The sequence below is a fragment of the Molothrus ater genome, chromosome 3 (assembly GCF_012460135.2).
Source record: "Molothrus ater isolate BHLD 08-10-18 breed brown headed cowbird chromosome 3, BPBGC_Mater_1.1, whole genome shotgun sequence".
Taxonomy (NCBI): Eukaryota; Metazoa; Chordata; class Aves; order Passeriformes; family Icteridae; genus Molothrus; species Molothrus ater.
Window position 1 is genome coordinate 7678446 of NC_050480.2, and position 18167 is coordinate 7696612.

An 18167-nucleotide genomic window follows, 5' to 3' on the forward strand; every position below is an offset into this window, starting at 1 on the left:
TAATTACAAAAGCATGATTAAGGATAAAGATACATTCCAGCATAGCTCCAAACAGGCCTGTCACTTGGATGATCAGCAAATCAATTTTCTAAAGGATCTACTAATAGTGTTTATATAATACTGAGGGATGAACAACTCTGAAGCACATGCAATCAAATTGATTTCAATGGAGCCTTCATTATGTTTGCTTATAAATGCCCATTCTGTGAATGTATAAAGAAGTTTCTAGTTACATGGTAATACAATGTGAACTATTTAGCCCAAACTCATAGCATGATAAAATAATAATGCAACAGAAGATTGACTAAACAATTACACACTTGAAACTCTGACTCACACACAGCGTGAAGATGGTTGGCATTTAAATGCATTTAAAAAATCAAATGTCATTCTATTAAAAAAATGGTGCTTGTATCAACAATGCCTGGCACTTGCACACTATCTGGTATGAGATAATTTCAAGGGCTATAAGTTACTAACTATTACCATTTTACTGTCAGTTTCCTTAATTCTTTAAGATTTGGTTTCTCCAGCAATGTGCTTAGACTTCTGGACATATTTAAAAAAGCCCAACCTATATTTGACAGCTAGAATATGACATGACCTGCAAAAGCATAGAAATACAAAAGGATCCAAGACCAACTCAGATTTTTCATGACTTGTTACATTGGTGAGGGAGTTGCAAGCTGTGTACAATGGGAGAACTCAGTGATGGCACTACCTCTTCATCTGCCCTACGTTCTGCTTCATGTGCTCACATTATCAAAACTGCAGCCACAAGTTCAGCACTCCTGCAGTATCTTGCTGAGAAAACCTACTTCCATTGTAAATGTTTTGTGATTTTAATGTAACTTTCCACAATGACAATCCTAAAATAAATCCTTGCTTTATAGCAATACCTTTTGAATGGGAAGCTGAGAAAAATGTAAAGACTTTTTGTCCTGACTTCACAAAGTGCACTGACGGCTCTCTGAATTTAAACTGATCCTCTGTTCAAAGCCATTCCCTCTTGTTCTGTTCCTTGTAAAAAGTCCCTCTCCAGCTCTCTTGTAGGCCCCATTCCAGTACTGAAAGGTGCTGTAAGGTCTCCCTGGAGCCTTCTCTTCTCCAGGCTGAACAATTCCAATTCTTTCAGCCTTCTCAGGGTGCTCCAAATCTTGTGGAACTACTCTGGACACACTCCAACAGGTCTTCTTATGTTAGGGATTCCAGAGCTGGGCACAGCACTCCAGGTGGGATGTCAGGAGAGCAGAGTGGAGGAGGAGAATCCCCTCCCTTGACCTGCTGGTCACACCTCCTTTGATGCAGCCCAGGACATGTCTGGCTTTCTGGGCTGTGAGCACACATTGCCAGGTCATGCTGAGCTTCTCATCAACCAACACCCCCCAGTCCTGCTCAGGGCTGTTCTCCATCCATTCTCCACCCTGGCTGTGTTTGTGCTTGGGGTTACCCTGACCCAGGTGCAGGATCTGGTCCTTGGCCTTGTTGAATGTCACAAGGCTCACACAGGCCCACCTCTGTTGCCCTGTTCTTCTGAAGTTCTTCTAAGCCTTCTGATGTTTACATTTTTGTAATGGAGTTTCTCACGCGCTTTCACGTAAATAATGATTGTTTTGCATTCCCTTCTGGAGGAAGAGAGAATTGATGAACCAGTGTGGTTGGAGAAGCGGCAATTTCATCCTCCAATCCATGGTCTCTTTTAGAATTCTATAAATATGGAGGTCTAGAAACGGCCTTTTTTTGCCTTGGACATCTCAGCATGCAAGTGTCATTCATTTTCGTGCCTTATTGCAACACACAGCTGTCTCCAGCTGTCAAGGTCCCTCTGGATGGCATCCCTTCCCTCCCACATGTTGACCACACCCATGGCCTGGTGTCATTAAACCCACCAAGGGTGACCTTGGTCCCACCCTTATGTCACCAGAGAGGTTTGACAGCGCTGGTTCCAATTCCAACCCCCAAGGAACACCGCTTGTCACTGGTCTCAACAATCGAGCTGCTGACCACAACTCCGAGAGTGCAACTGTCCAGCTGATTCTACTGAGTTATCCATCTGTCCAGTCCATGTCTCTCCAGTTTAGAGGCAAGGATGCCACTCAGGACAGTGTCAAATACTTCGCACAAGTCCAGGCAGATGACATCTGTTGCTCCTCCCTCATCCATGAACACAGTTGTAAAAGGTCACCAAATTTCTCAGTGTGATTTGCCCTTAGTGAGGCTGTGTTGGCTGTCACCAACCATTTCTTTCTTTTCCACGTGCCTTAGCATGGCATCTAGGAGGATTTGCTCCATGATCTTGCATTCAGTTTCCTGGAGCGGGTTCCACAGAAGTTAGCACAAAACTTTTCTCAGGGGAATGCACCATGAGGATGACATAAAAGTCAGAAGCTGCACCTGTGGATCAGGTTGGAAGGGACCACAGTGGTTTTCCTGGTCCAACCTCCTGCTCAAGCAAGGTCATCCCAGAGCACATGGCACTGGATTGTGTCCACATGGTTCTGGAATATCTCCAGTGAGGGACACTCCACAACTTCTCTGGGCAATCTGTCCCAGTGCTCAGTTACCTGCAAGTACAGAATTTCTCCTTCATCTTCAGGTGGAACTTCCCGTGCATCAGTTTCTGCCCATTGCCTCTTGTCCTATTGACTGGCACCACTCTAGAAGAGCCTGGTCCAACCTCTGACACTCTCCCTCAGATACTGACATTGAGGAGGTTCCCTCTCAAGGCAGAACAGGCCCAGCTCCCTCAGCCTTTCCTCAGAAGGGAGAAGCTCCAGTCCCTTGATCACCTTTGCAGCCTCCACTGGACCTGCTCCAGCAGCTCCACATCTCTCTTGTACTGAGGAGCCCAGAAGTGGGCGCAGCTCTCCAGATGTGCCTCACCAGGGCTGAGCAGAGGGGCAGGATCATGGGCCTTGACCTGCTGGCAACAGCTTTCCTAATGCATCCCTGGATACCATTTGTCTTCTTGGCCACAAGGACAAACTGCTGGCTCAGGGACAGCTTGCTGTCCAACCAAACCCTCAGGTCCCTCTCCACAGAGCTGCTCTCCAGCAGGTTGACCCCCAGCCTGCACAGGGGCCTGGGGTTATTCCTCCACAGGTGCAGGACCTGGAATTTGCCCTTGCTGAACTTCAGGCAGTTCTTCTCTGCCCATCTCTCCATCCTGCCGAGGTCCTTCTGAAGGCTGCAGAACCCTCAGGGGTATCAGCCACTCCTCCCAGCCTGGTGCCACCAGTGAACTTGCTGAGGACGCATTTGCCCCTTCATCCAAGTCATGGATGGGTAAGCCAAACAACATTGGGCTCAGTACCAACCCTTAGGGGACACCACTCTCCTGTGCCACGGGTTACAGTGCTCTGAGATCTGGCATTCAGCCAGCTCCAAATCCACCCCACTGTCCACTCCTCCACTCCACACTTCCTGAGTTTGCTTGCGAGGATGTTGTGGGAGACAGTGAGGAAAGCCTTGCTGAAGTCGAGGTGGACAATATCCACAGCTCTCCCCTCATCCATCCAGGCAGTGTTCCATCTCTCCACCCATGGAGAGTTCATAAGTGCTCTGGACAAGACCTTCAGCAGCCTGGGCTAACTTTGAAATTAGGCCTGCCTTGAAGAAGAGATTTGACTGGATGATTTCCTAGATTTCTTCCAATCAAAATTATTCTATGAACCTTTTACCATTTCTTTTAGCAGGAACAAGACATTTCTGAAGTTGTAACTACTATCAAGGAATACAGGAACCATTCAGTTAATAAAATTGTTTCTTGCTCTCTGCACACCATCACGGTCACAAGTTGAATTTTTAACAGGGAACTTCCAACTGTGAGACCCTGGAAGGTGACCTAGTAAATCAAACAGTATTTGACACTCTTCTGCCTTTACCCCATCAGCTGACTCTGCCCTGTGACTTTAAGTGACTCTTTTCAGAGTGGAAGTAACAACAATTCTTACCTGTTTCATGTGGGAGAGACACTTTGTTTCCACAGAAATTGGAAGTGTTTTCCAAACTATCATCACCAGAAGAGTAAGCCTCCCAGTATCCCCAGTTTACAACTTAAATGAGACCTAGTTCCATTGCCTGGTAGAGTCACCTCCAGCTGTCAGCAGCCACACCAGTAATAAATGAGGGGCATGTCTGATAAAGAGGAATGGGTCAAAGAGATGTCTGTCATCTGTATGGAAAACATTCTCTGCTGAGCTTCCTCCTCCTTCTGAAAAATACTTTGCTAAAAGGATATTTATGTTGGGGTGAGGGTAATCCACTAAGCCAGAGGTCTGAAGGCTGAATTCAATGTTTTAAATTTGATTTAATGTAGTATGTGGTGGCTGAATAAACAAACACATGTAATGAGCTATAAACTCATGCCTCCAACTCAGTCTAAGAGTTTTACTCATGGTCTAATAAAATATGACAGCTATATTGCCTTGCTTATTAACAAGCATAGCAGTTACTTAAAAGCACTAGAAATACATTCTTTACCAATTTAGATATAAATCCCTTTAGTAAGTAGATTTTACAACTAATCCTAAGACCAAAAACCCCTCGGATATGTGACAACCAAATAAGATTTAAATAGCTCTCTGCACATATTGTGGGAGGCACGAGACTCCACAGAATAATTTATTTTACACAGATAATGGAGTCACTGTGACTTGTGAGGCATCCAGAATTACAGCCAGTGGCAAACACACACAATTTAAAATCTTTCTCCAAATAAATCTCACCATGACAGTTCAAGCATACACAGAGATCCTGCTTAACTCTGTGCCGGAGCCCATAGACTGACTTCTATGATCTTTTTAATTATTATTTAAGCATGGCAAGGTTAATAAACTGAGATATACCTCTTTTCCAATATAAAAGATACAGTTTGCTCCACAGCCTGTGCTGCCTGGCCTAATATCTGTCTGTCAGCATTAATGTGACAAACTTCTGAAAGAAAAGTTGTAAGGGAACTGTCAAGCTATGTTATATCCAGGGCAATCTGGCTGTGCTCTGTCTTTAAAAAGAGTGGAAATATCAGACTCATTCCTTAAACTGTCCTGACTATAAAACCTTGAGGGACAATGTGCTTAGCTGCTTAGGCAAGAAAAGACATTTTCAAGAAATATGTATAACACACAGCAATAGCATTTGTGCTCCCCTTCATCAAGCCTTAATCTGATTTTATTTTTAAGCACATAATTATCCAACTTTCTCAGAGAAATGCATTAATGACTCATTAGAGAACAGTACTGAACTTCAACGTCTGAAAAGAATTCAGGCTTGACCAGAAGTCTGCAAAGAGATTACAGACTTCTTTTCTAGACAGGCTCTAAAGCATTGCAGAGAGGTTAAATTGAGATGATTGACAGCCTTCACAAGACAGAAGCACAGGTTCAAGTCAGATCACAGACCTCTTTACAGCTTTCAGGTAGGGCAGAGCTCTCCTCCAAACCTAAGCTACAGAAACAATAAGACACAGATACACAGAGAACATTGATAGATCAGCACACAGTTTGTGACCAAAGTGTTTTGCTCAACCGACTTTACTATCAAGCCAAGCTTATGTGCTTTCTATGTATCTTCAAAATTAAGGCTGTACAATTTATCAAAAATTAAACTAGGAATTTTATGAAGAAGCCTAAGTAAGTCAGAAACCAAATACTCATCAAATTCTACATCCGCAACTCTTTGAGAGTTTTTGAATTTTTTACCTGAGCTATTGAAACCTGAGTGCTAATAAAACACAGTCCACATCACCAGGATGCTACAGTGACAAAAAACAGAAGTGGCAACATTTTACATGTGTATAGCGCCTTCTGTCAGAAAGCAAAGACATTTTAAGAATAGTCTTAAAAAAAGTGACAGGCAGTACTTGCAGTTTAGTTCTCACACTTTGCAAATGAGAAAACAAGGCATAGATAACTCAAGGTATCTGATAAACATAACACATAAAGCCATTAGCAGAAACAACACTGAATACAGATCACAAGGGCTTAATTCCCTGGTGTTTGCAAGAAAAAAAAGGATGCTTTGATTAAAACTACAAGTCAATCTTAGCCTAAATTACTCTGTTCAGTCACAGCCTGCCACTGTTTTTAAGTTTACTTGTGAACTTGTAACTGTTCAGTGAAGCCAAAGTTATATTAAGTAGTTTATCAAGATTAATACTATCCAAAAGAAAAATAAGGTGGTGTGGGGGGCATAAACCAAGAAAGCTCCATCCTCTGCTGTTTTATTCTCCTTATGCTTGGCTCAAGTAGCTGCCATCACTTTCAACTCACGCTGCTCTTGTTGTGCCAAAGGGCTGCTCCTGGATTCATCTGTGTTCTCAACTATATCAAAATACTCCAAAAAGCATCCAGTGTGGCACAACTTCTCACACTGGCACTGCCAATTTTTTCACTGGCATGACACCCCTGAAACTTTCTGGCAATCCTTAGGTTATGAAGCAGTCACATGCAAAGATTTGCTTGTACAACTTGAAAAAGAGATGGCCCACCACGGAAATTCTTTTAACAGTAATGTTCTTGGTACTTATGAATAGCTTTGCCATGGACCACTTTGAAAAGTTGTTTTCTTAAAGCTTTCCTTTAAATAACAAATCTCAAAGCAAGTCTTTTCATCTTAAAAGATCACCAGAAGGGAAGGACTCAGATTACTCAAAACCAATATGCTTTAAGAGAGCATAGTGCTGCAGGACTCAACACAAGCATATCCCTTTTTAACTGAGGAGAAATAAGGCACAACTTGGTCAACTTCAGTTAACTTCACTTGAGACACAACTCAGTGGATCTACACTAGAAATGAATGTGGTGTGTCAAGTCGTGTTGGGAGTTCAAACAGACTTGATCCAGCTCAGTTCAATGTTGGCAAGAAGCTAAAATCTCAGCTCAATATCATTTAGGAATAGAATAAAACTGATCAGTAAAAAGTTGTATATAAAGAAGAAAAAGAGCTGAGGACAGCAAAACAAAGTGCCTGTGATAGTTAGTAGGAGGACTAACACTGTTCTTGAGCTTCCAACAAGATCAGATGAGAATATCAAATTATGTTGTTAGTAGAGCAAATTCTGCTGTTAGTTGTATCACACACTTCTATAGGGTGTTTCTAATACTGTGACATTACACCCAGAGGTAATGTGGTCACTGAACAACCTAAATGCTGTAAAAATTCCTGCACCACAGAGTGTCACATTGGTTTAATGCAGTACATGAAGATTTTCAAGCCTATTTCTTCCATTTAATATATATGAGTGAAATTCCAGCAATAATACAGTAAGACAATTCTTGTTCAGAGCTTAAACAAATGTTTCTGATAATATCTAATTTGGTTTTGTTGGGAGGTTTTTTTTTATGACAGACTCCTCTGGCTACCTATACAAGAAAATCACTCAGAGGCAGAAAAAATATTACAATATATTCCAGGTGTCTGGATTGTGTGCATTTTGTTCACAATTCCTTTAAAATGCTCTGAGCAGCTTCATTCTATCTGCTTCCAAAGAGTAAGGAGCATGGGAATGTACAGACAGTCTAACTTCTCAGAGGAAAGGCACCAGACAAGCACAGTGTCCAAAAAGAAAAGTCCTCATCTTACTCTCTTGTTTTGGTTGTACAGTTTTTATTATACTTCTTAGATCAATATGAATGAAACTCATAATTCATCTGACTTGCCAGCAGGAAGAAAATGAAGTTTTACTTAATCTGCTGTTAAATCATTCCAGATATATGCCCAAACCTCATTTGGCTTCGGATTAGAACAATATCAAGTCCAAATGCTACAGTTTTTTCTTATCCTTTAAAATAATTTACAAAATATAAATTCTTATTCTCAGAAATCTTCCAAAGTGATAGGACACTCAACTTATTCTTAGCAGCAGGATGTCTTAAAAAAATAAACAGAACAACACAATCACTGGAACACTCCTCTGCCATTATTAGAACCTATGTGCAATATATTTACTGTCCCTTACCAGTATATTACAGTGGAAGAAAAATCAGGTCACAGGGAAGGAGTAGGAGTTTTGTTTCTTGGGAAGATTTTCACTACTGAGATGTTTAAGGTGAAAGAAACTCCTATGACTCAATACATAACTTAGAGAAGAAACCAGACTGCACCAGTTCATAGAGAAAGGATAATAAAAATGCTTGTGTTCTCTGTATGTGGATAACATGGACACCTAAAAGTTTATTTTGGCAGGGTGTTAAATCTGTTATTCCATGACTTTCCTTCACAAACCATGTATTTTATTAGAATTTTTCTATTTACTAGAAAAGATAGTGCCAGTTCTCTCTCTCTTACAACACAAGAGCATTTCCAGCCATTTTCCATTTCAATCCCTCAACAATTTATTAACAGATGTAAGAAACATGCAGCATAAACATAAGTGTATCAAGAAAAGGTTTTCTTTCCTAGTTGCCTTTACAGAGCTCTTGTACTCAGGGATTGCTCTTCATGAGTTTATAGAATGAAAGTTTAAAAAATGTTTCAATAAGAGTAAATTTGCAGTAACTGCAGTCATTTATGGGAGAATTATTTGCCAGATTTGCTGTAAGTCCTTTATGAATTCACAGGACATCAACTCCAGACTCAAAAAAAAAGAGGACACAGTGACAGACTTAAAACACATAAAGCAACCATTAAAATTGCTGCAGTTTAATTTGTAGCTAGAGATTCAAAGGAGAACACACTTCTAACTCTAAGCCCCTTGAGGAAGCTGTGGAATTCTCACTTTTGGAGACCTAAAGGTTTGCAGAAGAGGAGGAGAGAAAACATGAGTAATAATCTAAATTTTACTACTCCTTTTTTCAGAGTAGTGCAGTAGCTGGCTGCTAGAGATCCTTTCCAGCCCTGCAGTACTTGACATCACAACAGCATTTGGCAATACCATCACAGCTTTGTGGTTTCCTTAATAGAAAATAATAAAAAAAGAACTTGTAACAGTCCCACAAAGAGTATAAAATAATTAAATTTCAAAGCATTCTTGCAACAGAAGGATTTCTTTCAGAGTGCAAATACAACTAAGCTAGCAGCTTTACTTCCATTTCAATAAAAACAAATTCTGCAGCTCCCTTGCTTGTTAGTGAAAGGAGGGTTTTTCTTTTAATCATACTCCATCAGGTAGCTGTAGAAGCATCCATGAGACTCGCTCTATATTCCAACTTACCCTGTTCCGTCCTGAATGCTTACAGCACGGAGTCATCGTGTAGCACACACGAAGTGTAATTAATTCTAAAATTTGCAACAGTTCAAAAGAATTGCAAGTTACGCATTAGAATGATTTCACATCTTCTGAGTTACACGTTTACGCCTACCACAGTCACCCAGAACAGTACGGAACGAGCAGCAGCCCTGTGGAGTGCAATTAACGAAGGTGGACCACAATGTGCCTGCGGGTCGTGTATCCGAAGGACGGGAGAGTTTCTCACCCAAGTTTTTAGGAAGTTATTAAGGGAAAACACCGTATCTGCTTCATCAGACACGGGGTGGTTTCCCCGTCACAGCGCTCTGTTCGCAGGCGAGAGAAGCAGATGATGCGACCTGGAGAGCGCCGAACCCCGCCAGCACCGCGGGGCCGGGACAGCGGGGACCCGAGCACCGGGCACCGAGCTGGCACAGACCGCGGGCTGCCAGAGACAGACAGACAGACCCCGGGCTGCGCCACAGACAGACAGACAGACCCCGGGCTGCCACAGACTGACAGACAGACAGACCCCGGGCTGCCCCAGACAGACAGACAGACAGACCCCGGGCTGCCACGGACAGACAGACAGACCGCGGGCTGCCACAGACGGACAGACAGACAGACCCCGGGCTGCGCCACAGACAGACCCCGAGCTGCCACAGACTCCGGGCTGCCACGGACGGACAGACCCCGGGCTGCCACAGACAGACGGACGGACAGACCCCGGGCTGCCACGGACGGACGGACGGACGGACAGACGCCGGGCTGCCACAGCCCCGTGGCCGCGGCTCCGTGCGCTCCCAGCAGTGTAATTGACACCGTCCCCCACACGGAGGTCTCAGGCAAGCTCCGTCCGCCCCGGCCCCACCGCGGGACGCTGCGCCCCGGCTGCCCGGGCCAGGGGCTGCTCGCCCCCGCCTCAGCCCGCCCCGCTCCCTCACGGCACCGGGACCCTCCGCGGGCGGGGCTGGAGCCGCCTCCGGCGCGGGGGCTGCGGGGCTGGGGTACTCACATGCCAGATGGCGAAGAAGATGAGGGCGGCGCACAGCACCAGCGACAGCATGTAGCAGAAGGCGGCGAAGGTGAAGGCCATGGCGGGGAGAGCCCTCCGCGCCCCCCTCCGCCGGGCGGGAGGTGCCGGCGGGCGAGCGGCGACCCCCGGAGCGGCGGCGCGGCCGGCGGAGCGGGCAGCGCCTCACGCAGCCGGGGCCGGGCGGCCGCCGCCCCCCGCAGCCGCGCCCGGGCCCGCCCCGAGCCCCGCAACGCCCCCGGCCCGGCCCCTCGGCCGCGATCCGCTCCCCCGGAGGCTCCACCCGGGGCGGGTCCCCGGCGGGATGCGCTGGGGGTCCGGGGCTCGGCGGAGCGCGGCTGGCCGGGGGCTCCGCTGCCGCTCGAACGTCTCTGCAGGCAGAGAGAGCCGCGTGTTCCTGACTGAAATCCTGTCACGACAGCGTGAGAGGAAGGAGCGTAGGCTGGGATCAGTTCGGGCCAAATCTTGGGAAGATAATTATGTGCCTAAACTTGAAGTGCTTTGATGGGGGTTTTTGAAGTTTTTTGGGTTTTTTTCCTTTCAGGGACAGCTAAAGAGGGTGAAGCATTCCCCAGGCTCAGACCAGCGGTGATGTCCATCCTCTGAGGCAGAGGGGACAGGAACCCAGCCCAAGAGCTCATGAACCAAAGCAGAGCAGCTGAGCAAAGCAAGATCAGTCTGCCCTTTCTCATCAGCTGAAAAAGGCATCTACTGTTGGAGTAAATAAATAAAGCCTTTCTTAACTGCCACTGCTTTCAGGTATATGCAATATCCACATTGCTGAAGTACATAGGTAAAATAACAAAGGAAGAGCAAGCTCTTGCCTTCTCTTATTTTTAATGGATAGATCCATTAGTACCTTGTCTTTAACAGCATCCACAGTGTCTCCAGACACAACTTAGCTGTTTCTGTAGATCTGGTTTTGATTTACCATCAAAAGTTCTTCCACTTCTTTGGAGCACATCAGCTAGCACAATACAGCAGGTTTGCAAGCAAAAAGTTTTCATGAGAAAATATCAGAGAACCATCAGAAATCCCATTTAAAAATATCTTGAAAACCGTGGATGAAAGTTATGTATTTGAAACATCCTTACAAAACCAAACATTTTTTTTCATTCATTTTATGGATTAAAGGGATTCAGTAACAACGCTGTTTAGAAACTTGCCAGTGGTCACCTATGAAAGTCAGAATTCATGGCACAAGGGAACATAATTCCATCAAAGCCAAGTCAAGTGGAAGCTTTCTTTGTAAATGTTTCCAATATATTTTTGTTTAAAAGTACAGTATATTATTTGTAACATAATAACCACTTTTATCCTGAGGAAAGAGTGTTGATTTGAATCAAGAGTCAAGGCCAGTAATTAATAAACCAATCAATCAGGAATAAACTGATGGATCTGACCTTTCATAATTGAGCTGCTCCAGACTGTACGTGTGGTCCGATGTTTTAATTAAGAAGGACAGGACATGGCAAATAGAAAAGAGATTTATGTTATACAGGGATGCAGTAAACCTATTTATTGTAATTCTCTAACCTTTTAATTTTTTTGTACCTGAAATCCTGTAGAGCATGTAGTTGTGGATGTAAATAGTTTGTTCATAACCATACCTTTTGAAAAGAACAGTGAATGAGGTACAGGAGTCATCTTTGGAAATATTTATTTAATTATTTTGCCATGGTTACATTAGTATCTGGATATATATTACCCACGCTAAGATTCAACAGAGAAAACACCTGATTCTTCTAAGGAAATGAAAATAAAATATTTCTTTCTGGAGATTTATATGTATACACCTCCACAAATATATATGCATACATATGAAAAATATAAATTTACTATAGCTGTCATAAAAGACTGAAACAGAAACAACCCTTAAATCTTAGTTTAGCACCACACTCCAAGGTGAATATTCCCCTGTTTTTCACCCTCATCTTCATTAATATTCCAGCTGTTTATTTGGAGCTCTTCAAGGAGCACACAGGCAAAACACTTGTTTCTGATTTTGCAAGGAGACAGTTCCAGAGCCAAAGACTTCCCAGATCACAGAGGCTTCCCTGATACTGACTTTGAAACACACATTGCCCCTAGCCATATTGCAAGCCATTAATCACTGCTAGTGGCTGTCAAATTACAAAAGATTCTGACATACACAGAAGGCAAGAAATCCATAAAGATGCATTTAGAACATTTTTGTCTTACTGAGTTCTTCTTGCAAAATACCATGAGAATACCTTAAGTATCCTCAGATGTTTAAGCCATGGAGAGTGATGGAAAGACATACCCCTCGCTCAGCACATCTCTGATTTGCACTCAGAGATTTGTCTGAGGAATCACAAAAAATCTTCCTTATCTCCATCTCGTTACAAACTCATTACAGCTCTCTGTGGTATGAGGACCTCACAGCAGGGAGCTGTTTCTTTGTCATTTATGAATGAGACTACTGCAAATCGTGAAGCAAAAGGTGAAAATAATATGGATGTGCCTGACCATTTTCTCCCTGGGCTAAGCCCCCGTGAGCACAGCAGGAGCACCGGTCTGTCTATTAGCTCCTCATGCACCTCCATGGTCTTGGTCCTAACCTTCAAATAAACTAATGGACTTGATCTGAGCTGCATGAGAAATTACAGTCCAGTACCCAACTGTGCTCCTTTGAAATGATGAACAGCACAGCAGCCAGGGTGGAGGGAGAGGGAGCTGAGGGTGGAGGCTGTGGGAGCTGAGACTGCAGCATTATCTGCTCAGGGGACCTGGAATGGGCAAAACAGATAAACACAGAGCATAAGATACCTATTTTATGCATATAAAATATATTTTTGCCTTGATGGAAAACTGTTGCTTTCAAAAGCTGTTATTTTAACACTTCTTGAGACCCATGTGGATTTCTACTACTGGAAATAAAAGGCTCAGAGGTTCTGCAGCACTCTCAGGAAATGCAGTAATTCCTGCTCTCTGATGTTCAGCAGCTCATTTTAGCAGCCACAGTCTCAGATTTAGCACTTCATCTTTCACTCTTCCGTCCTCAAAATCTCACCAATGCTCCTGCTTCCTCCATGGTATTCCCAAGCCATTTCCAGGGATAGCTGCTCTCTCTCTCTGTGGCTCACACCTGTAACTCTGTGAAAACAGAAAAAATAGTCAGAAAGCTGAACCATGAGATGAATTGCAGACCAAGTAGAGAGTCGGTAAGAAATGGAACGTAAATTCTGTTCAGACTGATTAAAAAAGGGTTTCATCTTTAACAAGAGGCTCTTTCTTTTAAATATAATTGATAATAGGTACACAAGGCATTTCAAGCTTGACAACAGTTCCTAGCACAAGTTTTTACATGAGCTGGCTTTGTCCCACAGTATCCACAAAGACATCATGACAGTGCATATGTAAACCCTGTGGAGAAAAGGGTTTTACAAAAGATTGTGACAGCTCTTGCTTTCCTTGAGCAGATTCAACTTTGGAATGCTAGTTATCCCTCTTTGGATCTGGTGCTTGTAAACAGAAAGAATTTCTCTTTATTTTGCATATTTGTTGAAAGATATGATTGCAGTACAGTCTGATCCCAATTTCACACAGAGTCATCACAAGCAGATAGATGGTGGTGCTGCATTTGTACAAGTAGTACTGAGATGCTGATTTTCAAAGCTATCACTCTGCAAACATCACCATAGCTCAAAGCACAAACAGGATCAGGGACTTTTTTACTTAAGGATGGTTTTTTACTTTGTGAGGACCTCTATGAAGAGCTGTAAAAATTCAGTCACTAGGTAAATAATAAGAGAGAACATCTGGTGAGCAGTAGACAGCCCTCAAAAACAAACAACACCCAATTGTGAAAACAGATTGTGAAAACAGATTTAATAGATTCACAAGTTCAGCATGTCCTTACATTAGCAGGTCTCAGAGCACTTGATTTTATGTGAAATGACCTTTTGTGCTAGATAATGAAAGAATTCGAAGGTACTCAAAGAAATTTCCAGTGGCTAATTTACAGAACAGCATCAGAGATGAGAAGGGACTGCTAATGAGTCCTTTCAACTCCCAAATAATTACCACAACTGGATAAACCTAAAGGACAAGTCTTTATAAGGCTTGCAGTCCCTGAAGTGGGAGGCTAAAATCACTGTAAATCCACCCAACACGTGATACACCCTCAGCCAAAGTAGTTCGTAGTTTTAAGATTTATATATTATTGCTACATTCTTGTTCTTTAAGTGTAACATGTTACTGAATGCCTGTTAAAGCCATTATATTAATTAGAGAACTCTCATTCACAGATTATTTTTTAATAATACATGTGACTCTCTCTTTTGTGAACCTTAAGTAATACTAAATTATTAATAATGCTTATATACAAATTGCTATCATTGGGCTTTACCACTAATATCCCACAGAGATTAATAGAAACATTTCATACCCCTGTGCATTATTATTTCAGATTATCTGCAGATTCTAGATGAAACTACTCTGTTATTTCATGGTCAGTTCATTTTCCAAAGGTTACCTTTGCAATAATAGAGGCAAGTGACATTTTGTTAATGAAGTCTCATTTTCAGATTTCCAAGAATAAGATAGTTCACAAACCCACTGACAATAATCTCATTTTACTGCCAGCTGTTCCCACCTTTTTTTGTAGGACCTGGATGAATAAATTTTAAGTACATTATCATAAGATCACAGGAAAGTTTATGTCAGAAGGGACTTCAGGCTGCCTCTAGTCCGACCTCCTGTGCAAAGCAGTGACAAAGGCAAGGTCAGGCTTATTCCTCAAGGCTTCATCTGGACCAGTCTGGAAAGCCTCCATGGACAGAGACAGTCCAGCTTCCCTGGACAACCTGTTCCACTGCCTGTCTCAGGTCATCTCCAGCAGAATTGTCAGGTCCCAGCCTGTTTCATTGCCAGGGCTTATTCCCTGCTTAGTGCACAAGTTTACATTTGTCCCTGGTGAAGTTTGTATGGTTCCTGTTAGGCTACAAACTCCATATTATAGAAATCCACTTTTAAAAGCATGGATTAATTAATATGTGATACAGAAAGGTTCCTAAAGAGCAAAACAAACTTTTCAGAGCATGACACTATAGTTGCTTTGCTTCCACTGTTCCCTTGCCAGCCTGTATCAGAATTACACAGAATCCCACTCATATCCATAAAGGACAGTGGCAAAACTGGGGCTTCAGGTTTGCAGCTCAGATCCCCCAGCTGAAAACAAAGTGATCTCAGTACTGTTGCCATGTTCTGTGCCATGCTCTGATAACCACAGAGGCAGGGCACTCGTGCTGATTCTTCATGTCACCAGTGATCTACTAGCAATTAGAAGAGTGTTTGTCATCAGGGAATCTGTGACTTTTCCCATTACCTGCAGGGTTAGTGGAGCAACTTTGTGAGCATAGATACCATTCCACCTCGTAATTTTTAAAATATTCTTTTCTCCTCTATTGCTCCAGCCTCCTCTGTCCCTCTACTGCACAGTTCTTTCCCATTAGCCTGTTTTCCCCTTATCTTGTTAGCTCATAGTCTCAGCCTGGTCCATCTACTGCCTTTCACTTCCATATTAAATCTCCAAATCCAGATTTAACTCCTGGGAGCTCATCAAGACTGCTTTCTCACCAGTGGTGAAATATCTGACAGGATATTCATCCCCCCAGAAGGACAGGATCTCTGCCCTTGGTTCCAGGGCAGAGGAGAAAAAGCAAATGGAAAAGGCAATTGCAGGGGAGGTCCTGCTTTGAAGTGAGATGGATTGGGGATAGGATTTGCTTAATTACAACACATCTCAAATGTCTATGTGTGGAATTTTCAGAAGGATTAGAATTAGACAAAACCATAATTATTCATGGCAACAGGAGAAGTCATCTTCATTGTGCAAAAGTTACCTCCTTCCAGATGTGAAATTCTTCCAACACATGGAAGGCAGGAACCTTCCATAAATTAGTAATGAAATTTTCAGCATTGGCAAAATAGCATCTGTGTGTTTTTCCCAAGGAGATTTTTCTGAACTGGTCAAGACCTTTGGTCTGGAGGGGAAGCCAAACATAAAAATGGGAGCCCATGAAGGGAATAGAAAGTAAGATCTTAACATAGAATATCTGAAACAGTCTTAATTGCCTTTTACATTACCTATTTTGCTTCAAATCAATACAAGGAAAGCATACAGAAGTAATTCTTGCTAACATAGCTTAATCATGCCAAGAAGGAATTTAATTTGTGTCTGTGCTGGGGAGAGAGTGGGTTACAACTTCATCAATTCTGAATAACTGATTTCCATCAAAGAAATGAAAAGGAATGACAAATTTTCTGAATAAGCTTTCTTATAAGAAATCCTTCATTAGTCACTGAAGACCCTGCAGACCTCTAATAAGACAATTTGCATAAGATATGCATTTGTCCAAACACTGAAATAACATTCTGGGCCAGATTCCTCTGATTTTGACAATGTTTCATTTTTCCCACCCTGTAAAACTCTGCTAACCTCCAAGACGTGCTGGTGCTTCCACCCACTGCAGGCTGTATCAGATCACACCCCATGGCTCCATCACTGTGCACAGAGATGCCAGAACAAAGTCAAATATGCAATGCCCTTCAAAAGTTCTCCTTCTCAGAGGATGATTAAATTATCTCCAATTAAACCAAATGCTCTTTGTCTTTCTGTACTGAGACTGATACTGAATGCTCATCCCTGCTGTCCCAAAAATAACAATCTGTTCCAGAAAACCTAGACCTGGTGTCTTTGCTATAATTTAGGAAAAAAATCATTATTTCACCAAACTGACATATGTGTTCTCAGTGAATTAATGGTCTTAGTCATTTTTAACTTGCAGGCATAAATGAATAGCTACAATATGGTCTGCATAAGTAACAGTGTTGACTAATGAATATATAAACATTCAGTTATGGCTTTATTAATTCAGAAAAGTTGTTTTTAATGCAGTTTTATGAGAGGTGAGCTCATCTATGGTACAAAAGGAAGTGGAGGCCATGCAGGTGTACAGCAGCATGTGCTGCAGTAACAGTAGGAATTATCTGGTTGCCATCAGCTCAGGACCCCTGTAGCCCTGTCTCCTTGTCCTCTAACTCATTAAATTAGTATCAGGTTTGACTGATCTCTATTTGAAAATAATAAATAAATCAGTTGCCAAAAAACCATGAGTTGTATTATTAATGCAACTCTTTATCAAACACTGAATTTAAACTCTCTCCAAACTGATCCTCTAAGCTTTTGTAACTTTGGAACATATTCCTCATGTTAAACCAGAGAAAATAGAAAAGCCATAAATAGGGATATTTTTAACTGTAGGAGTAAAACTAATGATTATAGCACTCTGTATCACTTAGACTTTCTAGTCACTTCAGCTAAAATCCCTTATAAAAACTATTTTAGCATTTGACAACAAGTACTGAAGAATTCATATTGTAAATTGGAAAAATACCAGAAGAAAAGGTTGGAGGTGGCAATGGAGGAGTTGGGAACATGTTTAGCAAGAAATCTCATGAGAACACTGTGCTGAAAGATCATTTTTATTCTAAATATAAATCTTTAATACATTTAATACATCCTGGCTTTAACATCCTCATATATTTTTATTGCCAGTCTGAAGAAGAGCAAGCAAGACAAGGTGATTCTCTGCAATTTACCTATCTCTTACAAAGAAAAGATGGTTTGAAATCCTGGTGAAAGGTTCCAGTGCATTTTGTATTGCAAGCATTTCAGTTTCTGTTCTGCCTTCTGCTGGTGCCAAGCAATAGGACAAGAGGCAGAAACTGGAACACAGAAAGGCTCCCCCTGAAAATTAGGAAGAACTTCCTTACTGTAAAAGTAACAGAGCACTGGAACAGGTCACCCAGGGAGGTTGTGGAGTCTCCTTCCATGGAAATATTCAAAAAACCAACTGGACACAATCCACCTGCTCTAGGATGACCCCAGGGAGGTTGGAGCAGATGATCCACTGTGGTCCTTTCCAACCTGACCCACTGTGT

At 42.5% G+C, this 18167-nt stretch overlaps 1 protein-coding gene across 1 annotated transcript in view; it reads right to left on the bottom strand.

Annotated features, from left to right (window-relative positions):
• CNIH3 (cornichon family AMPA receptor auxiliary protein 3) overlaps positions 1-10357 on the bottom strand; it is a 45404-nt gene extending 35047 nt beyond the window's left edge. The window contains exon 1 of the mRNA XM_036380176.2: positions 10182-10357. Coding sequence (XP_036236069.1) covers positions 10182-10262 — 81 coding nt within the window. The 5' untranslated portion in view covers positions 10263-10357. The remainder of the gene's footprint in view (positions 1-10181) is intronic.
• Between the last annotated feature and the right edge of the window lie 7810 nt (positions 10358-18167).